Source organism: Trypanosoma cruzi, genomic scaffold (assembly GCF_000209065.1).
Source record: "Trypanosoma cruzi strain CL Brener 1047053516289 genomic scaffold, whole genome shotgun sequence".
Classification (NCBI taxonomy): domain Eukaryota; phylum Euglenozoa; class Kinetoplastea; order Trypanosomatida; family Trypanosomatidae; genus Trypanosoma; species Trypanosoma cruzi.
In genome coordinates this window covers 64018-84704 of record NW_001849466.1, presented here as the reverse complement: position 1 = coordinate 84704, position 20687 = coordinate 64018, and the positions used below count along the sequence as shown (strand labels likewise).

Here is a 20687-nt window from a genome sequence, read left to right as displayed (position 1 = left end):
TTTCATTCCATGGCTTCATGTTGGCATGGGGGTGACTACAAATTCACAGGATGTGCGAGAGCTAATACCAGAGCTCTTTTATATGCCAGAAATCTGCATGAATACAAATCGAGTTCGGTTTGGTTGTAAACAAGGAGGAGAAGCGATGGATTCACTTGAATTACCGCCATGGTCTCATGGAGATCCGTACGAGTTTATTTATCGAATGCGGGAGGCTCTTGAAAGCGATTATGTTTCTTCAATGCTACATCATTGGATCGATTTGATCTTTGGGTATAAGCAGCGGGGCAAGGAAGCCATTGCCGCGCTCAATGTTTTTAACTGGCACTCCTATGAGGAGCTGGACAAGAACCGTGATACGGATGTGGATCGACAATTGCTTATCGATTCCCTTGATAACATTGGGCAAACTCCCGTTCAACTCTTTACGCAGAATCACATTGAACGACGCCCCTATGATTTGTTGGATCCAATAAGTTGCTCTATGGGTGTGAAAACAATTGATGTTCAGCGCACCTGTTCCTGTGTTGCTCGTGTGGCGTTATTCGCATCGGATCGTGTCCTTCTTGTGGGTGGGAATGGGACGGCTCTGCTTTTCCGGCTTATTGTGGCTCCTCTTACGAAACGGGCGAGACGCGCATGTTCTGCTGGCTCTGTTGGTTCGGCGGCGGCAACAGGGGCGGGGGAAAACTCCGTGGCAGCTTCTGCAGGCAGCGGGGGTTTGCCGAGTTTGTCAAATATGACGCCTTTGGCATCGGGCCGCGGCGGCGGAATTTCTCGAGGCCGCCCCAGCGTTGATATGTTGGAGGAAGTTGAGCGTCGTACTGCGCCTCTTCCCACAGGCGTGGTTCCGAACACGAGCAAAAAGGCCGGTGGTCCGTGTGAGACGGAGAATGTGGCGGTGCTTTCCTTCGATAACGAAGTGTTTGTGGCCTTTGGTGGTCTCTTTGACAATACTTTTGTGATTCGTCCGCTGGACTCCTCTTCCGTCTTTGCGGAGGAGCGCCTAAGTGCGCATCGCGGCCGCGTTGTGCGCATCACTGCGAGCTCCAACAGTCGCTACATCGTGAGCGGCGCGGAGGACACCACCTTTGTTGTGTGGAGTTGTCAGCTGCAGCAGGGGCGTACCAGGCTGCGAGTGGAGCTGCTCTTTACGGTGTATGGGCACGAGGATAATCCCACCGCCGTAGACCTCAGTCCCGTGCTTGACCTTGTCGCCACCGCCAGCAGGGACGGTGTGCTGATGCTGCATAGTCTTACGAGCAGTCGACTGGAGCGCAGTTTGAGGCATCCGGAGAATTTTTCCATTGACCGCGTGCTTATCCAAGCGACATGTTACCTGCCGAATATTTTATACGCCTCCGCGTTGGATCACGTTATACATCAGATTGGCGTCAATGGTGTGGCGTTGCGGTCAGTCACCGCCCCGGGGCGTATCACGAGTTGGTGCGTCACACCAAATCAGTACATTCTCGTCACGACCAAATCCTTTACAAATTTGAATGCATCGGAGGAATCTGGCGGGACGGTTTTCTTTCTACATTCCTTCTACCTTTCTTTTTTGAACTCTGTGCCGTGTCCGTTGAGAAGTTTTGGTGCCACACTGACGTGCTGCGCGGCTCATCCTTCCAACCCGCAGGTGATTGTGTGCGGCTCCTCTGAGGGATCCTTGTCACTCTTACGCGTTGAGTTGTGAACGCACATGCAGACCGATGAAAAGGCGGAAAAAGTGTATCGTATATAAAATTGTATACACCAAATATACTCGATGGATATATATATATATATATATATTTATTATGCCTGCTGCTGTTGCCGTTGCTGCTAGTTCCTGTACCCCCTGTATGTAAAAAAGGGGAACGAAGAAGAGGAATAAGAAAGAAAGAACAAAACCTCCAGTGAGATTTTGCTTTATGTGGTGGGGGGTAGAGAAAGACCGGCACACCTTCCACCCACCTGCACCGAAACGCAAAACCACACGGGTAAAGAAATTATGGACGAGGGAAAGATCAACGTAACGATGCGACACGGTCATGTCCTTTTTTTTTTTCCTTTTTCTGCGCCTTCTTTTTTTTTTTTTTTTTTTGTTTGTTTGTTTGTTCTTATTTTTATTGTTGTGCATGCCAACCCACACTCAACCGCAGCCTTCCATAAATATTTTTTTTTTCTTTGGTTTGATTGATTGAATTTTTGCCTTTTTATTTATTTATTATTAGTGCGAAGTGAAGCGGAGGAGGCTGGGGGAAAAGGGAAAAAAAAAAAAAAAAAAAAAAAAAGGTGGCAACTGAGCATCATGTCATCGGAGCGGCGTCGCACGCATACGGCAACGAGTAGTGATGAATTCTTCGCTGGCGTGTCCGTTCATTGGGCCTCGTCGACGGGCTCTGCGGCTCGGGGGTGGCGGAAGGTGTTGTATGAGCGGCAGCCCTTTGAGGACAACTACGTCGATCCCGAGCAGTTTATGCGGGATCTAAGGCAAAATGTCAACCTGAAAACATACGAGTACGGCAAGGTTGTCATGGATACTTTTGTCGTTGTTCAGCAGTTATCGTTTGTTGCGCTTTTTCTTTTTGCATTCGCTAAGATGTACTCGGAAGAGGGAAATGCGTATGCGCTGGCGTGGATCAACACGACACTCTTTGCGCTCTCTTTTGTATTTTATGTTGAAATGCAGCGCCAACAGGCCATGGAGCAGGGTGAAACACCAACTCCGCTTTTGCAGCATGTGGTGAAACTTGGAAGGCAGGTTCTTCCGTTGGTGGCTGTTATTATTCTTCTCTCCCCTGCCTTGCAGACGCTCACGGCCACGTACAGCAATGACACGATTGTGGCCCTTAGCACTTTTGCAATGTGCATTCATTTATTATTAACAGATTATAGTTACCTGAATTGTTATACGGAAAGATATCAAAAATATACGGCGGTTAGTGCGGCAACATTTGGTACAATTCTCGTGGCTTCACGAATTAAAAATTTTTTTTGTAGCGGGTCTCTGATCACATTTGGAATCCTTTGCTTTGCGCTCTCACCCATTCCTAGGCATCACCTCAAACGCACTTCGGCGACAGCGCATGTGGGACTCACATTTGCGCTTTGTGGGCTTGCAGCTGGGTGCTTGATGCAGGCGGCTATTTTTGCAGTGCTGTACTGTCTATTGGTGGTGGCCGTGTCGTTGTTTATTCCATGGTGTTTTGTGACACTGCACGGGAGTATGAAGAAACAAATTAACGGTCCATGGGATGAGGCAAAACCGACGAATAGCACCGCTGCTGCAGAGTGGGCAAACGCCGGTCTTCTGCGTTGATGCCTTTTTTTTTTTTTTTTCCCGGCTACTCTCAATATTTCTGTGGCAGGTACCTCTCAACACAACTCGGCATCACAAGACACGCATGTGAAGATGCTTTGTTGCTGTTTGTAATGTTTTTCTTTTTCTGTCTGTATCTCTTTCACTCTCTTTTTTTCTCTCCGCTATTCTACCTCTGTCGGCTCTCTAGTGTGGTAGCAACATACAGCACGTGAGAGAAGATTGCAAAGTAAAAAAAAAAAAAGAGAAAACAAAAAACGGAAGAGGAACGAAGGAGAAGGGAGGGAGTAATAAAGAAGAGGTTACAATATGGCTACTCAAAGCTACTACGGTGGCTACTCACTTATTCGCTCCAGTGCATACACTGCCAACAGCAACGGGTGTGGGAACAGTTGTAGCAGTAAGAACGCGAGTTCCACCAAGGATGGGACGCGAACAGCGGGGTTGGCCCGGATGAATTTTGCCTCATGCAACAGCGACTGGATGCCATCCCTTGCGACATCCTCGGCGGCTGAGGTGCGTTCCACGGTGATGCCCGTTGACGCAGTGGGAGATGTGGCCTCCAGCGCGAGCGCCCCAACGCGCACCCCGCTCATTCAGGCCCTTTTGGCCATGCAGAACTTTTACCGCGGGGTGCCTCTCTGCGTCACCAATACCACCGCCCGGAATGCTTCCACGACCACAACCGTCACACACCCCGCAGCACCCAGTGCGAAGATGGAAAAATTTGTTGCTGCAACCACCGCGGAGGTTTCTAAGCGAGCGGAGGCAAAAAAAATGTTACCCACCATTCCAATGCCCATCGGCGGCGACACGTGGACGGCGCTCAGTGACACGGTACTTGCGGCTAAAACCGGCGTCGTCGCGTCACGGCATGCATTGAAACGCCCAGTAGCTCCTATGGCCGTTGGAGTGACGGATGCGGATCTTGACAGGGAGATGAGGTCAACGCGCAAGGGCCCAGAGCCGCTATTCCGCGATCTTTTGGCCTTTTCTTCGCCTTCCGAGACGCCCACCCAGAGTGCATTTGCGTGCAACACGAATAATAGCAAGCGAAGGGAGCCCGTCCCCGCGGATGAACCTTTTTCATCCCAACAGCATAAACAGGAACAAAAGCAGCATTGTCCTGTCCCACCCGCCCCAATTTCTGTGAGCCCTCTCTTGTCCCCCAATCGAGAAAACAGTCTGGCGCCAGAAGAGAATTCGCAAATGTTTCAGAAGCAATCTGAAGCCCCAGGTGGTTTCTACGATGAGGGACATTATGCGTTACGTTCATCCCCTAAAGAATTGCAGATGGGTCTTGCCAGCTTTTCCTCCACACCGGAGGAGAGGCAGCAAGAGAAGAGCACCATCCCTGTTTTCTCTGGTGGGATAAATGGCGCTTCTCGCCAGGGCATTCAACGAAACCAATTGCTGAGGGAAGGCGATGAGGACAAGCCTTTGTTCGACGAAGAAGATGAGGACGCCCTGGAGCACATTAGACAAGTCATCAACATTGTTCTATCAGTTAATGCTTCCGAGAATGCCTCCGCGGATACAGATGCCTCCTGCAAGCCTAAGAAGGGCCTGGAGTTTGGCATGGAGTGGTTGAATACCCGGTACCACCAAAGTGAGCAGCAAAACTCCTTCTTTCAGGGCTTTTAGGGGAAGATTCATGGGAAAATATGACAACAAACCATCCTATTTCCGGTATTTGGGGGGCAGTGGCGTACTGCACGGAGGGCACGAATGAACAAAGATATTTATATTCGAAAAAGAAAAAAAAACGAGATACGGAAAAGAGAAGAACAACAACAACAACAAAAACTAATAGGGAGAAAAAGAAGGGGGGAGGGAAACGAGGATATACACTTAATGAAGGGAAAAGAAGCCAATGGGATATAGGAGAGGTTAAAATGTACCCTTACTACCACTATGTGCAACACCGAGAAGTCCAAGTGGGGATAAGACAGGATGAATACACGGAGCGGCGTTCCATGTGGGGTCTTACTGAAGCTTTCTGAGGAGATGGGTGTATGCGTCATTGTGGGGCCCTCTAATAGTTGGACGCATCTCTGTTTTTTTTTGCTTGCTTCTCTGAAGAAAAAAAAAAAAAAAGGGGAAATGACATACACGCGGAACATGCAGTCTTCCGGAAGATTATCGTTCGCTGCAGGCGGGGAATGAGCGGCGGCACAGTGGGTGGAGGGAATGAAGGGGAGGGAATTGAGGGTGAGAAAAATGAAAGGAAGAATGAGTTGGCGGGGAGGAGAAAATAAATAAATAAATAAAAATATATATATTTAGGAAGGAAAGAAAGAAAAGGATTAAAAAAAAAAAAAAGAAGGGAAGTTGGGAAAGAGAGGTTCAGTGATACTTAGTAATAAAAAAATAACGAAGTGGGATTTGAGTGGGGTAGGAGGAGGAGGTGACGGGAGCAAAATGCTCAATATGGCTTTGGGTTTATTACACACTTGACGGAGCACCCTTTTTTTGTCTATCCTTTCCGGAATGACGGGGGGAGAAAAAAGAACTGATACAATCAATGGCTGAGCCCATTCCTTTCCTCTTTCTTTCTCTCTCTGTGTGTGTGTGTGTGTTGAGTCATGTATTTTGGTTGCGTTTTTTTTTTTTAAGCATATCATGAAGACAAGAGGGAGAGAGGGCGTGGGAGGGAGAGAACAACGATACATCTAACCCGCGCCTCTATGTATTTATGTGCATGGATCTATTTTATTTTCATTTTTATTGTTGTTGTTGTCATTACCATTATTATTATTATTATTATTATTCCATGCAGTCGTTTTTTTTTTTTTCTTTCTTTTTTTTTTTTTTTTTTTTTTGCGTTGTGTTTTTGTGCCTGCATGTGGTCGGAGAGGATGATAGAAGCGTTGCGTTGGTTTTATTAATTGTCCCGCTTTCACCATTTTTTTTGCCAAATGTTCGGAAGTACTGCGGACGCACATTTGCGGATAGACACGCATACATACATACACGCATAAGAAGGAACAAAATAATAATAATAATAATAAATAGGGCTACTTTTTTTTTCTTTTTTTTTTTTTTTTTTGGAGGGGAAATTGTCTTTTCATTATTGTCCAAAAGTTGTTTTTGCGGCATATGGATTCTAACAACAAAAAAACAAATAATAATAATAATAATAATAATAATAATAATAATAAAATGTGAGCCTCCCCCGCACTTCTTGAAGTTAACCATCGAACTGGGGCAATAAGTGAGGATAATAAATGGCTACGAAACACGGCGGGTGCTTGGGGGGGGGGGTGAAGTGACAGCAAGAAAGAGCGCATGTGTGCTCATATATTTATTTATTTCTCTTGCGGAGGTGGGGGGAAGAGGGATTGGAGTGAGAAAGAGTGAGAGAAAAAAGGAACTAAAGACAAACATCGGCTTTTTGTTTTTGTTTTCTGTGCCATTTCATAATGATAGGCCGTTGGGGGGAGAACGTGAGAGATGACGATGATGATGATGGTGTTGGTGGGGTAAAATATTACATTTTTAGGTTTGTTTCTTCTTTTTTTATTTTTATAAGAGGATTATTTTTGTGCCTGATGTGCCGATTTCTTTTTTTTTTTTTTTTTTTTTTTGGTACTTGTGTGTGTGTGTGTCTGTGGGGGAAATGCGATGTTTTGGGTTTCTTTTTTTGTTCTTTTTTTTTTGGATTTTATTTTTGAAGGATCCCTCCACCAGCCGTCATCTTCAGCGTGGGTTTTGCGCTCAGGCGGCGAGACTGCGGGCGGGGGGCATCCCAAGTCAAGCCGTCTTGTCATGAAAACATACCACCGGGGATCTGCCGGACTGTGGAAGAGGGAGAAATACGGCATGCGCATTCTGCGTGACTCTCTCTCTCTCTCCTTTTTTTTTTTTCTTCATTTTTTAGTTATTTATTGTTTTTACGGAGGTGTTTTTTTGATGCGTGTTGTTTTCAGGGAGGCCCCAGGAACGCCCTGCTTCCGAGGAGCGTCAGAAGAGGAATGCTTGTGTTTTATTTGTTGTTGTTGTTTGTTTGGAGTATTTTTGTTTCACTCATAATTTGTTTGTTTGTTTGTTTGTATGTGTGTTTGCCTTTTCTTTTTTTTGCCAATGGTACGCACTTCCAGCATGCATGCAGGTCCGAATGAAGAGAAAAGGTAAAAAAAAAAACTTTTTCTTTTTTTTTATTCCAGCAGAAACATAATGGCTTTGCCCTTCTTTCTCACCCACCCTCCTACATAATTAAGTGATATTTGGATTGAGTGATTTGTCCCGTCTGTATCATCATCAATGCTTGCGTTTGTGCGCGTGTGCGTGCGTATGCACGTTTTGGGGGGGGGATGTGGCTATGCCCGCCCATTATTGCGTTATCCTTCCCTTTTCTCTCTCTCTCTCTTTTTTTTTTCTTTTTTGCTTGCTTGTATTTGTGTGTGTTTCCTTTTTTTTTGTTTCTCCCAATAATTGTTCTTCTTGTAGTTGTCGTCGCGGCTGGGATACATTTTTACCGCGCCAGCGGTAACCCAAGTCATGGTTGCTCTGTGGGGAAGGGGAGAGGAAAAGAGGAATGAAGTGGAAGAGGGGGAGGAGGGCGTGAAGGCGTCCCTCCTTCATCAGCAGTGTGAGGCTGCCGTGAGTGAGGTGCTCGCCACGGTGAATACAGTGCAGTACCTTATTAAAAGCATTGAGGAGATTACAGGCAAGCCATTTCATCGGGAACGTATCAAGTGCGTCACGTTAAATCGTGGTATTCACAGTGGTGGTGCCGGGGGTAATAATGGCTCTGGTCTTTTGGACGGCAACGTAATGGCGGGGTACATGTGGCGTCGTGCACGCGAAGACTGTGAAAAGGGTGATATTTTGCTTGTTGAGGAGCTCATGGTTGGAAAGGCAGGTAACAGCGGCACGAATGTTCCTGACAGGCGAACAATTGAAACCGTGGAGAGAAATCTGCGTCATGAACTCATTCACGCCTTTGACGACACGCGTGGCGTGATTGAGGCATCGGACTGTATACATCAGGCTTGTAGCGAAATACGGGCAGCGCGGCTTAGTGGGGACTGCTTTGTCGGAGAGGAGCTCAAGCGTGGGCGGCTGGATCCGCTGCGTAGCGGTATGCGCTGCGTGAAGCGGCGGGCCACACTTGCAGTAGAAAAGAACCCCGTCTGTCGCGGATTTTCGGAGCGGGCGGTCGAGCGTGTTTTTCAGCGGTGCTACTCGGACTATGAGCCCTTTGCTGCGCCCATTTATGCCATGGGTAGCTATGGCGAGGAGAAGTTCAAGTAACACTAAGGCTTTGGCGTGGGCAGGAAGGGGCAGAGTAGATGCGAAGATCACGTCCCGTCATTGGATGGATACATACAAATACTGATCACAATGCATTCACACAATTCTCTCTTTTTACCTTTCTCTCTATGTGTGTGACTGCAAATTTTTGAAGAGCTTATCTTTTTAGCTTGACGGTCATGCATGTAAGCGTTCTCGGCGGTCTCATGCAAATTTTTATTTTTATTTTTATTTTTTTGCTTTTCAACAAAATTATATACATGTATATATATCTAAAGAATTTTTTGCGACTGCACAACGCGCAAGGGTGTTGGAACGGGAAGAAACATTACATGGTGCGGGTCGGTGGTGTCGAAAGGCCGGCAAGTTCCAATAGGCGCCAGTCCGCATCGCGGCTCTCGTCTTCCTCTCTGCAAGGGGGTGCTGTGGCGGGCAAGGTTCGTCGTAAAGCCGATGGTGCGCAGCGAAGGAACCGGCCCGAGGGACAAAGTCGCAAATTGTCTTTAAAAAGACGCTCTCTGAAAGCGGGTGGGAGCACGAATGCTCAGCGGAAACGTAATGGGCGTTCAAACCGTGGTCATAGTGTTAGGTCGCCCTCAGCGGAGCGTGGAGCAGCTGCAGGGGCGCAGGGGAAGACGTTGGGAACTTCGGGACGGTCAAGGCCATTCTCCCGTGCCGTGATGGATGCATATGTCTCACGTATACAAAGATGGTTCCGTAGGCTGGTTTTGGGAGGTGTCGTGAGGTGCCGTGGGCTTCTGGTCATGCGCATTAGGGAAATTCTTGAATTGCAAAAACGTCTTTGGGAACTTCGTGTCCGTATGGCAAAACGTGTCATGTCCGAGGCGTTTAATACTTATGCCCTAAGTATTCATAGCGATTCCGAGAGGAGAGGTATAAGGAAGTATAAACCTGTAGTAGCATTGGTGAATGCATTTATGCGTGCAAAGAAGGACTGCGTTTTGAGGAGCGAAAAGCTGCATATTATTTACCAACGCGCGGTAAGGGTTATTGAACGAGCATGGGCAAAGTGTGTCTTGTTTCGTTCTATTCAACAAGCCTCTGTGGAGAATAAAATGCAATGGCTTCTCATCCAGCAAGAGGAGATTGAAAGGCGTGATTACATTCGTCAACGATTGTTATTTCTTGTCGAGTGCCACCAGCAGTGTTACAATCACCCCCTTTTAATGAGGGCTGTAATCGCTGTGCGGAACACTGAATGCTGGGATAATGTCGTAGCGGAGAGCCCTTTGCACTTGACGGATAGGCGTTGCTCTTTTGTAAACTTGAGTAATGAAGTTACCTTGGATACCTCTTCCGCCCGGGACTTTAGGCATTCCATCGTGATGCAAACATCACGTTTCCAAGCTTCTTCGCGCTTTGCGTCTCCAAATTTTGGACAGACTTCTGATTCTCAACGTTGGAGTTGTCTTAATGAGGAGAAATACAAGGGCTTAATCTTTCAGACGACACATGAGCAGCCCTCGGTCAAGCATCGTTTTCATTTACGAGCGGATACGGCCTTTGTGCATGGACTCTTACAGGAGATGGGGAAGCTGGATTTTCCATCTTCTATGGGCTCCCGTCCACGAGTTCTTGCGTCACCACGAGACCTAACCGATGCTGCGGTCTCCACCACGTGTACGGCGCGGGTGCAGAGTACAGAACATGCCTCTGAGCTTACAGATAGCCGCTTTGTTTGGGTTGGCAATGTGCTTTTGCGTGAATGTCTGAGACCATTGCCACTTTTTACAGAATTTTGCATTTGGACTCACTCCAAAGAACGTGGATGGATAAAGGGTGGGAAGGCAACGTCTTCTTCATATGTTTTTGAGGATGCAGTCAATGCGTGCTTTCTTCACCCTGCGCCGACAAGAAAAAGCCGCGAAAGGACTCTTTCGCCAATGGACTTCAGTGTGAGCGTGGCCTCCATGGGGAAGGCGTGGGCGGATTTCTACGTCTTCATGGATCTCACTGGCGATGCCTTGAAATCTTTCTCGTGTAACAATACTACATCAGATTCCTCTCCGCTAGCATCGCTGATGGTCTCTCGAAGGAGTAAAGGGCGTGCATTGTTGCATTTTCTCCTGGGAACAGGGGCGGCCTCAGTGACACGGACATCCGGCAAATTGCACACGCCAATCCCATCTCCTGCAGACCAGACACAAGCGACTTGGACTCCGACGAAGATCCTTGGAAGTGAGTTTGACATCAAGTATGAAATTGAGCGTCTTTTAGTGCGCGAGTATCATCGCCGATTGAAATTGCAAGATTTGTACGATGCTGAGGTTGCCGCTTTGGGATGGATTATTCAGCGAGGTACTGCGACTACGAGGAATGCTGGAGAGGCGAGAACAAAGGTGACAGAGAGCAGGCAGCAATTCAAAAAAGCACGTGTGCCTTTGCATTTGCCACCGACGCTTTGTTGATGCATGGAATTGGTGTCTCTGGTGATGATAACTTGTTTAGTGTTGCTGGTAACACCCGTTTCCACCCCTTGCCGGGGTGCAATTTGAAATGTAAGATGGTCATTTTGCGTATATATATAATATATATATATATATATGTTTCGACGGGTGTGTGGCATAACTGGCAGGTTTTATTGCCTGACGTTGGAGAGTATGGTTTTTTTTTTCCTCACACGCACCCTTTTTTTTTTCCCCCACTTTGTTTGTGTGTGTGCAAACTCCTTTAGTATTTCGATATTTTTTTTTTAATTTGTACTTTCGGGGGCGGGTGCCTACACTGAAGGGAGAGAAGTGCCAGTAATAAACCAGGACTCGAAAGGGATTTTGATGCGTCGCTTGTTGTCTCCGCAGCGTGTGTTGTTGGTTACGCTACTATGGCAGCAACAGCAGCGGCGATGGGAGTCCAGCGGTGAAAAAAGATCAGGGGGCCGAGGCGCATCACCACCACCAACGTCACCGAAGAGGCAGAAGAAAATGTCCCCTGCCGCATCGGAACTGTCGCGTAGTGAAGATGTCGCCGAGCGCGAGGAGCGGCTTGACGTGGAGCGGCACTTTCCAGTCGCCATGTCCCACCTAAAGGCAACCCCAGTGAGTTCGCATGTGGCGGAAGAAGGTAGGAAGCGGAGGTGGAGGGAGGTCACGCGTGTCGTAAACGCCGACGGCTATGCGCCTCCTAATGAGGACGCACAGGCACCACCTTCTTTTTTCAACGAAGGCAGTCTTGATATCCGCGGGGGGACAAAAAAGCGAGGTGCACGAGAGAGAATGTCTTCACGACGAGAATCCATTTCACCGGACGTGCTGCAGCTCTCAGCAGGCAACACGAGGCAACACGGCCTTGCGCTCGCGGAGGAGAGTAATGTATCACCCGCGGATTCTACCATTGAACCGGAGGGGGAAGAGGGTCGGAGTACATACGGCGACACCCCCGTGCAGCTCACAGACATGCTGAAGGAGCGGCTGATGGAACTAAAGGCTGAAAAAATGCGTGAGGATCGAAATGACACATATTTGCCTCGTCGGCTGCGTCTACTGTCGGATCAGGAGGTGCAAAAACGGCTTGAGGAGAAGAAAGCGCAAAGCGAAGTTGCCGAGAAACCGATATCCACTGCGCCAAGAGGCAGAATAACAACGTTAGCGGATGTGTTTAGGGAACATGCAGGGAATGATGAGGCAGGCCCCGGCCAGTTAATGACGTCAGCAGCTGCAACGAATAATTCCGTGGCTTTGGATGCTATTTTTCGAAGGACGGCCGATTTTATTCCTGGTGAAACACCATACGACCCGCTTGCGGAATTTGCGAATAAATCCCTTGGCGGGGGCATTGACAAATCGGGCACTCCGGATGGCTCCGTTTTCCTTCTTCGATGTCTGCCACGTGCTGGTTTCTGTAGCAGACGGGAGGCACTCTCCATCATTGCCAGCGGTCAAGTGCGTGTGGATAACGTGGTGGAAAGAAACCCATTCCGTCTTGTTCGAGCAGAAAATAGCATTCACGTGGAGTCTCATAGTGGCCGCCTTCGCTTTGCACCGCCACGCCTCTGGATGTACCACAAACCAGCATATGTCATCGTCTCCAGAAACGACGTGGCAGGCCGCACCCTCATGACCAAACATGCCCGTATACTCGGCATGGATCATCTTGTTCCGGTTGGATCGCTTCCAATGCGAGCTCATGGATTGCTACTTCTCACCAACGACGGGGAACTTTCACGCCTTCTGGAAAATCCAAAAACGATGATTCAGCAGACGTATCTGCTGCGTGTTCGGCCCGCCATTGATCCTGTGCTGGCCCACAAGTTGAACACGGAAGGCATATTGGTGAATGGGAATCGGTACAATAATGTGGAGTTTTTTGTTAACCCGGCAATGAAGTCACGGTATTCATTGAAGGTGAAGGTAAGAGGTGAGACGATGCCTGTTGCACACCTGATGCAGCACCTGGGGCGAACTGTGGAGCGCGGTGGCCGTATATCCTTTGGTCCATTTTCAATGAGCGGACTTCCTGTTGGTTCCATACGTGAGGTAACGGTACCGCCGTATTATATGCAGCATTCTGGGGCTGTTTGGAAGGAGTTTATTGAACGTGACTGGCCCTTTTTTCGTCGACAGCGTGTGTCTCGTTTACGTCGCTTAAGCCGCTACCGTGAGCTAACCCCAAGGGAGTTGGAGGAGCTAGATAACTTCACATACGAGGAACTTAAGGATGCCTTGAGCTTTGAATCACAAGAGTTAAAGGCGACGTCTGAAGAAGAGTTGCGGCGTATGTCTGTTCGCCCCACGTTGAATGAGGAGCCTTTACCCAACGAGTTCGCAAGTGCTGACGTGGATGGCGACGGTGTTTTTCCAGCGGAGGAAGAAATTATGGAGGACATTACTGCAGTGATATGAAACACCTTTTTTTTTTTTGCCCAGGTTTATGTTGTTGTCATCGTTGTGCACAAACAGGCATACATACACGCGTGTTTTTGTGAATGACTAAACGCTCAATCGCAATTATTATTATTATTATTATTATTATTTTTTTTTTTTTGCGGGGGGGGACGCTTCACCGCCTGTTGTTTTATTTTTGCTTTTGGCTGGTGCAGCATCGGTGAATTGCTCTGTTCTCCCACTCTCCATGCACGGCTTCCAACGGCCAAATGTAGGCCCTTTATTCACGAGTGATCAGGCATCTTTCATACACATACGCATATATATATTACAAGTACGGGGGGAAATTGAGAGAACAACAACAACAAGAATATATATATATATATAAATATAACAAAACAACACACACAAACCCTCCAAAAAGAAATTTTGTTTTCAAATGATTGCCGATTTTGAGAGTGTTTTGCGCACAGATTTCTCACTTGATGACTGTCCTCGCATTGGACCCTTCACGTGGCACAATGTGCCTGGCTTGGACGGTTCGGATGAGGGGGATGAGTGGGATGCACCAACGCTTAGCTCGTATGGGTCCATTGAAACCCGCCCAAGGCGCAACGATGACTTCAGAGTAATTCCCTCAACGGGAGAAATGCTGACGGAAGATCCGCTTAGCACCAGCAATCGTCTTCAGACAGATATGCGCATGTGGAAACTCATGAAAACTTGCCCGGTGCCGCGCAGTGTTCCGAAGCTGGATATGAAGAAAGGTACGACAACTCTGGGGTTTCATTTTGACGGTGGTATCATACTCGCTGTGGATTCCCGCGCGTCTTCAGGACAGTACATCTCCTCTCAAACAGTCATGAAGATACTGGAAATCAATGAATACCTTTTGGGAACAATGGCGGGAGGAGCGGCAGACTGTCAATACTGGGAACGTGTATTAGGTATGGAGTGCCGTTTGTGGGAGCTACGAAATAACTGCCGCATCTCCGTGGCAGCTGCGAGTAAAATACTGGCAAATATCACTTATTCGTACCGCAACTACGGGCTCTCTATGGGCACAATGGTTGCAGGTTGGGACCAATTCGGACCCTCCCTGTATTACGTGGATGACAAGGGCACACGTGTGAAGCATGAACTTTTCAGTGTGGGCTCAGGCTCTATCTATGCCTACGGTGTTCTTGACCAGGGGTACCGCAAGAACCTTACTGTCGAGGAGGCATGCGAACTTGCACGTCGTTCCATTTTTCATGCAACATACCGTGATGGTGCCTCCGGCGGTATTGTCACCGTTTATCATGTACACCAGGGTGGATGGACGCAAATTTCGCGTGACGATCAGACTAAACTGTATGATCGCTACGTGTTGTAGCACATTAAGGAGGGCATAAAAAAAAAGCAAACACAAAAAAATAAAAAAAAAAAAAAGGAAGAAAACAGTTTAAAAGAAAATGTTTAGGAGATTTTTGTGCAACGGTCTTGAAGGAAAGACAAAATGCTTGTTGTTGTTATTGTTGGTTTCCTTCTTGCACCGCATGGATGTTTTGCTTTTTTGTGGGAAAACAATAAAAGGCACATGAAAATGTGACGAGCTTAGGGTCACCTGGCTCGGAAACATGCATGATGCTCATTCACGCCCACTCTTCAGCTCTTTGTGTGTTCCTCGTCTTTTTTTTGCTCTCCCATTTTTTTTAAAAACTTTTCTTTGAAACAATTATAGAGCTTGATTCACCGAACGATTCTCCATTCAACTTCCACAGCCATGGCCGACAATGCGATGACAAGAGGAAGCCGCGCGTGCTACAACTGCGGCCAGCCGGGACACCTCAGCCGTGAATGCCCCACACGGCCTCCTGGCGCAATGGGCGACCGTGCGTGCTACAATTGCGGTCGTATGGGCCACCTCAGCCGTGAATGTCCCACAAGGCCACCTGGCGCAATGGGCGACCGTGCGTGCTACAATTGCGGTCGTATGGGTCACCTTAGCCGCGAATGCCCTAACCGCCCAGCCGGTGGCTTTCGTGGTGTCGCACGTGGGGCGTGTTATCACTGCCAGCAGGAAGGTCATCTTGCGCGCGACTGCCCCAACGCACCGCCCGGAGGCGAGCGCGCATGCTACAATTGCGGTCAGACAGGCCACACCAGCCGTGCGTGCCCTGTGAAGTAAGCACTGCCCTTTGAAGGCTTGCTGGCCAGTTCGGCAATGGGTCGTTCAGTTCAGAAACAAGCTCACTTTTAAGTACAACGCGTCTACGTTCCTGGGCAAGGGGATGTCTCTTCTCTGCTACCCCTTGTAGGGGACAGGAAAAGAACTGACTGCCTCTTATTAAAAGAAAAAAGAAAAAAAAAAAAAAAAGGAAGGATCGGGGAATGAAGGGAAATAAGTAAAATAATTAAATCAAAAACTCTCATATTCTCGATCCTTGCGCAGCGCGTGGGAGGGTAAATAGCAAATAAAATAATTGGTTCTTTGTTCATTTCTCCACTGCTAATATAAAAGAGTAAATGGAGGTTCTTGCAGGCGTGTGAAATGCATATATTTGATCTTAACTGTACAACAAAATCCGAAATTGTTATTCCTGGGAATCGTTTAGGTATATTTGCTCTTTCATTTTTTTTTGTTTGTTTTCTCTTTCTTGTGCAGAACCGTAGAAGTTAATTCACCGAAAGTTTAATTATACGCCTTATAAAACCATGGCTGACGAAGTTCCTATGACCAAGCGCCCTCGCATCGAAGGTGGTGGCAGCACTTGTCATCGCTGCGGGGAGACTGGACACTTCGCTCGTGAGTGCCCGAATATTCCTCCTGGTGCCATGGGCGACCGCGCGTGCTACAACTGCGGCCAGCCGGGACACCTCAGCCGTGAATGCCCCACACGGCCTCCTGGCGCAATGGGTGGCCGCGCGTGCTACAACTGTGGCCAGCCGGGCCACCTCAGCCGTGAATGCCCCACACGGCCTCCTGGCGCAATGGGTGGCCGCGCATGCTACAACTGTGGCCAGCCGGGACACCTCAGCCGTGAATGTCCCACAAGGCCACCTGGTGCCATGGGCGACCGTGCGTGCTACAATTGCGGTCGTATGGGTCACCTTAGCCACGAATGCCCTAACCGCCCAGCCGGTGGCTTTCGTGGTGTCGCACGTGGGGCGTGTTATCACTGCCAGCAGGAAGGTCATCTTGCGCGCGACTGCCCCAACGCACCGCCCGGAGGCGAGCGCGCATGCTACAATTGCGGTCAGACAGGCCACATCAGCCGTGCGTGCCCTGTGAAGTAAGCACTGCCCTTTGAAGGCTTGCTGGCCAGTTCGGCAATGGGTCGTTCAGTTCAGAAACAAGCTCACTTTTAAGTACAACGCGTCTACGTTCCTGGGCAAGGGGATGTCTCTTCTCTGCTTACCCATTGTAGGGGACAGGAAAAGAACTGACTGCCTCTTATTAAAAGAAAAAAGGAAAAAAAAGAAAAAAAGGAAGGATCGGGGAATGAAGGGAAATAAGTAAAATAATTAAATCAAAAACTCTCATATTCTCGATCCTTGCGCAGCGCGTTTGAAGGTAAATACCCAATGATAAAAGGCACACTTACGGTCATCAAAAATATATACTCTTTTCATGAACTGTAATCCAGTTAATATGGCTGATGTACATCTTTGTTTCCTTTTTTTTTTTTTGAAGGTAGAAGAAAAGGCTGGGTTTATTCCCACTTTGTTTTCGTCTTCCCTTTTTTGCTGCTGCTCCTCTGTTCTTTGAGATTTTTCTGGGACACATTTGTTTGATATGCTTTCCCCTTTCTGTTTTTGTATTTATTTATTTATTATTATTTATTTTTTTTTTTTTTTTGAGGGAGCGCGATAGTTATGGTGCTTTTTTTTTGTTTTTTTTTCCCCCGTCCCCCCATGTGTTTGCGGAAGAGATGCTGTGTTGTGAGAAATGGGCCAAGGACCCCGGTATACACGTTTAATAGACAAGGGGGTGAAGAAGAGCAATGAGGATGAACGGATTGCCCCTTTTAAACTGAAAGGGGAAAAAAAAAAAAAAAAAAAAAAAAAAGGGAGTTAGCGAGATGGGAAGGAGGACGTGTACCCGAAAAGAAAAAAAAGAAAAAAATAAAAGAAACGGAGATGAAATGAGTAGATGAGGAATACAGCTGCTGGAGGGGAAAGAAAAAAAAAAAAAAAAAAAGAGAGGAGGGTGTGTGGGAAAAAAGAAACGGATGGATAGGGAGGGTGAGGGGGCGTGGGCAACCACGTCACATGACACGCGGAAAACATTTACTACAACTCACCGCCCGCCGCGTTTGTTTTATTTCTTCAAAGTTTTTTTTTTTTTATTTTGTGTTTCCGCCGTTAATGAAGTGTGTTTTTTTTTGTTTTTTGTTGTTTTTTTGTTTGTTTTGTTTTTGTGTGTATGTGGGAGAGGGGGGCGTGCGAGGGACAAAAGGAGTGAATGAGGGAGATGAGGGGAACTCTGGGCTATTGTCCAAGAGGGAGGGAGGGGGAAAAAAGAGGTACAATTAGGAGCGAAAAACAAACAGAAAGTTGAAAAAATAGGAATATTTTTGAAAGGTGAGATGAAGTAATGAAATATCTTTGTTGTTGACACCAACGGGCTTCTTTTTTACCTGCCTGGTGTGCTGTGAGCAAATAACCCTTAAAGGAGGAAAAGGTTGAAAAAACAGAAAACAAAAAAAAAATTTAAATATATTAAAATAAATAAAAATAACATTTTTCTTTATATATATATATATATATATCTCCTTTTTCCCCTATCTCTTTCTGTATTTGGGAACTGGCGGGGAGTTGTGAAGGTGCTGCGAGTTTATGTGCCCACTGTGCGGTTCTCTTTTGGGTTGCGTTGCATTTTCTCTTATTATTATTCTCTTCCTTTTTCTTTTTTTTGTGGGTCTTTCTTCTTTTGTCTGTTTCACTCTCTTCCTTTTGAAGGGGCTCTTTCGTCCATCTCATTGTGTGCCTGGCTGTCTGTCTGTCTGTCTGTGGTCGTGCTTCCGCGGAGGATGAAGATGGTGAAAAGGGGTGGAGGGTGGGGGAAGAGTGATGGAACTCAGCCGCCGGCTTAGGATGAAGGTTGGAAAAAAAGAAAGAAAAAAGGAGGGGTGTGGGTTGCTTTTTTTTTTTTTTTTTCCTATTTTGGGGGAGTTTGTGGTTTGTTTTTTCTTGTCGGCATGAATGGTACTCGTCTCTGTTGGTGGTGGTTTTTTGTCCTTTTCTTTCTGGAGCGATCAGCGGGTCGGTGTGATGACATTAGGGGTTCTTACTGACGGCGGGGACGCATAGTGCTGTGGGGTCGTCTGTTTGTTGGCGTTTTGGGTGCGTGTGTCTTTGTGTGGCTGGCCGTGACATACAGATGGGCAAGTTCTTCAGGGGAGAAGCCTAACAAAAAGGGTAAGAAACGAACGGAAGGGGGAGTGGAGTGGTCAGTACAACCGGTTTTCCCTATCCCCTTTTTCCAGCTGATGCAGCTCTACAGAGGATTTAGAGGGCATCTAAAAGAAATTTTAAAATGTCTTGAGGGCTTTGAAGATAAACGAGAAATGAAAAGAAATTCTTAACAGCCGTCATATTAATCGTGGGAGATTATGGATTTAATGGTGATGGTTTTCTTGGGCGGCAGCGTGATGTGAGGTTTGAGCAGTGGTGGCAGCGGCGGTGTTGCTGCTCCGTACACATGACAGACGTGTTTATGTTTTTCTTTTCTGAGATTTTTCCCATTGGATGCGGGGAGGGAGGGCATGTCGGGTGTTTGATGGTTTTTGGCTGTGGCGCACATTTGTGGAGGATGGGATGTGGAAGAGAGAACGTATACGAGGAGCAGGAATGGAAAAGGTGAGATGGGTGGCTGAGGCGGTGTTGACGAGCTCCACCTTTTTTTTTCTCTTTTCTTTTCTGTGCGGCGGTGTTGATCGGGGAGTTGGGAAGCGCACGGGGGAAAGAGAAGGTGTTTGTGTTGTGGCGGATGGCGGCATGTGCTGCTTTTTGTCTTCGACGGTGGAGGATGGCGGCGGTGGTGTCGTCATCACGGCTGTTTGTCAGGGTGAGTGTATGTCCGTTTATGTTGCTGGCGGGGCGAGAGGAAACATACGGGATGTGATTCTCCCTCTCCCCTTGTGACTTTGCACGCACCTCCTTGTGAGTGCGTGGGAATGTGGGAATGTGTTGTCACCGGTGCGTCGTCGTCTCTGTGAAGAATTCTCATCGCGGGGGCTTGCGATCTGCTGTTGTCTTTGTTGCTCTTCTTGGTTTTAATGGTTTCTTCCTTTTTTTTTTTTTTTTTATTGTTGCATTGTACACGACGAGCACACACGAGCAAAAAATTCTGAGGAACCGCTTAGGGGTGGGGGGAGCAACGGCGATCATAATAATTTAAATTGAAGAGAACAACCACACATCCCCACGCCCTTTACGTACGGTAGCGGCAGGAACACGTTTCTTTGCGGGCTTTATTTGAAGCATTATTATTATTATTATTATTATTATTATTATTATTATTATTATTATTAATTATTATTTTTCGTTTGTCTGTTGAGAAAAGGGGTTGTTGTTGTCGTTTTTTTTTTTTTAAGTACTTTTGTCTGAAAAGAAAAATACACAGAAAACAACACCACCACCAACAACAAAAAGATGGTGTGTTATCGCTGTGGCGGCGTGGGTCATACAAGCCGCGACTGCTCAAGGCCTGTCAATGAAAGCCTTTGTTTCCGCTGCGGCAAACCTGGCCACATGAGTAAGGACTGCGCCAGTGACATCGACGTAAAAAATGCGCCCTGCTTTTTTTGCCAGCAGGCCGGCCACAGGGCCAACAACTGCCCGCTCGCACCGCCGGAAGCACGGCAGCCGTGCTACAGGTGTGGAGAGGAGGGCCACATCTCCCGCGACTGCACGAATCCCCGCCTGCCACGTTCAGAGCAGTCATGCTTTCACTGCCACAAGACAGGCCACTACGCCCGCGAGTGCCCGGAAGTGATTGAAAACCTGAAGTGCAACAGCTGCGGCGTGACTGGCCACATTGCAAGGCGGTGCCCGGAACGGATAAGGACGGCGAGAGCGTTTTATCCGTGCTTTCGCTGCGGCATGCAGGGCCACGTTGCTCGCAACTGCCCGAACACGCGTTTGCCGTATGAGGAGCAGCTTTGTTACGTCTGCGGGGAGAAGGGCCACCTGGCACGCGACTGCAAGTCCGAGGCCCCGCTAGTCGCATAATTTTGCAGCCCCATTTCCCGAAACTAAGAGAAAAACACATGCGTGCTTGCCTGAAAGAAAAAAAAAAA

The 20687-nt window shown here is 47.6% G+C and overlaps 10 protein-coding genes across 10 annotated transcripts, besides 29 other annotated features; all 10 read left to right on the top strand.

Moving 5' to 3' along the window:
- Tc00.1047053507639.110 (hypothetical protein, conserved) lies at window positions 1-1696 on the top strand (the record flags this gene model as incomplete). The annotated part of the gene is made up of 1 exon (XM_804999.1): window positions 1-1696. A coding segment is annotated over one exon (1696 nt), but the record flags the coding sequence as incomplete, so codon positions are not given.
- Window positions 1-20687: a sequence feature (heterozygous, Esmeraldo-like haplotype).
- Window positions 1773-1798: a microsatellite.
- Window positions 2040-2110: a sequence feature (A-rich).
- Window positions 2252-2276: a microsatellite.
- Window positions 2294-3304, top strand: Tc00.1047053507639.100 (phosphatidylinositol N-acetylglucosaminyltransferase subunit C, putative; the record flags this gene model as incomplete). Its single annotated transcript, XM_804998.1, has 1 exon — window positions 2294-3304. One exon carries the CDS (start codon window positions 2294-2296, stop codon window positions 3302-3304), a length of 1011 nt encoding a protein of 336 aa, XP_810091.1.
- On the top strand, window positions 3614-4948 carry Tc00.1047053507639.90 (hypothetical protein, conserved; the record flags this gene model as incomplete). The annotated part of the gene is made up of 1 exon (XM_804997.1): window positions 3614-4948. The coding sequence occupies one exon, from the start codon at window positions 3614-3616 to the stop codon at window positions 4946-4948; it is 1335 nt and encodes a 444-aa protein (XP_810090.1).
- Window positions 5521-5635: a sequence feature (CT-rich).
- Window positions 6017-6075: a microsatellite.
- Window positions 6087-6126: a microsatellite.
- Window positions 6296-6315: a microsatellite.
- Window positions 6326-6353: a microsatellite.
- Window positions 6428-6465: a microsatellite.
- Window positions 6865-6891: a microsatellite.
- Window positions 7337-7368: a microsatellite.
- Window positions 7648-7728: a sequence feature (A-rich).
- Window positions 7805-8560, top strand: Tc00.1047053507639.70 (hypothetical protein, conserved; the record flags this gene model as incomplete). Its single annotated transcript, XM_804996.1, has 1 exon — window positions 7805-8560. One exon carries the CDS (start codon window positions 7805-7807, stop codon window positions 8558-8560), a length of 756 nt encoding a protein of 251 aa, XP_810089.1.
- Window positions 7819-7862: a sequence feature (CT-rich).
- Tc00.1047053507639.60 (hypothetical protein, conserved) lies at window positions 8740-10989 on the top strand (the record flags this gene model as incomplete). The annotated part of the gene is made up of 1 exon (XM_804995.1): window positions 8740-10989. One exon carries the CDS (start codon window positions 8740-8742, stop codon window positions 10987-10989), a length of 2250 nt encoding a protein of 749 aa, XP_810088.1.
- Window positions 8773-8796: a microsatellite.
- Window positions 11099-11126: a microsatellite.
- Tc00.1047053507639.50 (tRNA pseudouridine synthase A, putative) lies at window positions 11356-13419 on the top strand (the record flags this gene model as incomplete). The annotated part of the gene is made up of 1 exon (XM_804994.1): window positions 11356-13419. One exon carries the CDS (start codon window positions 11356-11358, stop codon window positions 13417-13419), a length of 2064 nt encoding a protein of 687 aa, XP_810087.1.
- Window positions 13524-13550: a microsatellite.
- Window positions 13771-13795: a sequence feature (AT_rich).
- Tc00.1047053507639.40 (proteasome beta 5 subunit, putative) lies at window positions 13841-14776 on the top strand (the record flags this gene model as incomplete). The annotated part of the gene is made up of 1 exon (XM_804993.1): window positions 13841-14776. The coding sequence occupies one exon, from the start codon at window positions 13841-13843 to the stop codon at window positions 14774-14776; it is 936 nt and encodes a 311-aa protein (XP_810086.1).
- Window positions 14794-14841: a sequence feature (T-rich).
- Window positions 15167-15571, top strand: Tc00.1047053507639.30 (universal minicircle sequence binding protein (UMSBP); the record flags this gene model as incomplete). The annotated part of the gene is made up of 1 exon (XM_804992.1): window positions 15167-15571. One exon carries the CDS (start codon window positions 15167-15169, stop codon window positions 15569-15571), a length of 405 nt encoding a protein of 134 aa, XP_810085.1.
- Window positions 15733-15760: a microsatellite.
- On the top strand, window positions 16099-16680 carry Tc00.1047053507639.20 (universal minicircle sequence binding protein (UMSBP), putative; the record flags this gene model as incomplete). Its single annotated transcript, XM_804991.1, has 1 exon — window positions 16099-16680. The coding sequence occupies one exon, from the start codon at window positions 16099-16101 to the stop codon at window positions 16678-16680; it is 582 nt and encodes a 193-aa protein (XP_810084.1).
- Window positions 16843-16875: a sequence feature (T-rich).
- Window positions 17191-17242: a sequence feature (A-rich).
- Window positions 17427-17452: a microsatellite.
- Window positions 17562-17584: a microsatellite.
- Window positions 17760-17802: a sequence feature (A-rich).
- Window positions 18086-18124: a sequence feature (AT_rich).
- Window positions 18135-18155: a microsatellite.
- Window positions 18367-18397: a microsatellite.
- Window positions 19871-19928: a microsatellite.
- On the top strand, window positions 20041-20619 carry Tc00.1047053507639.10 (poly-zinc finger protein 2, putative; the record flags this gene model as incomplete). Its single annotated transcript, XM_804990.1, has 1 exon — window positions 20041-20619. The coding sequence occupies one exon, from the start codon at window positions 20041-20043 to the stop codon at window positions 20617-20619; it is 579 nt and encodes a 192-aa protein (XP_810083.1).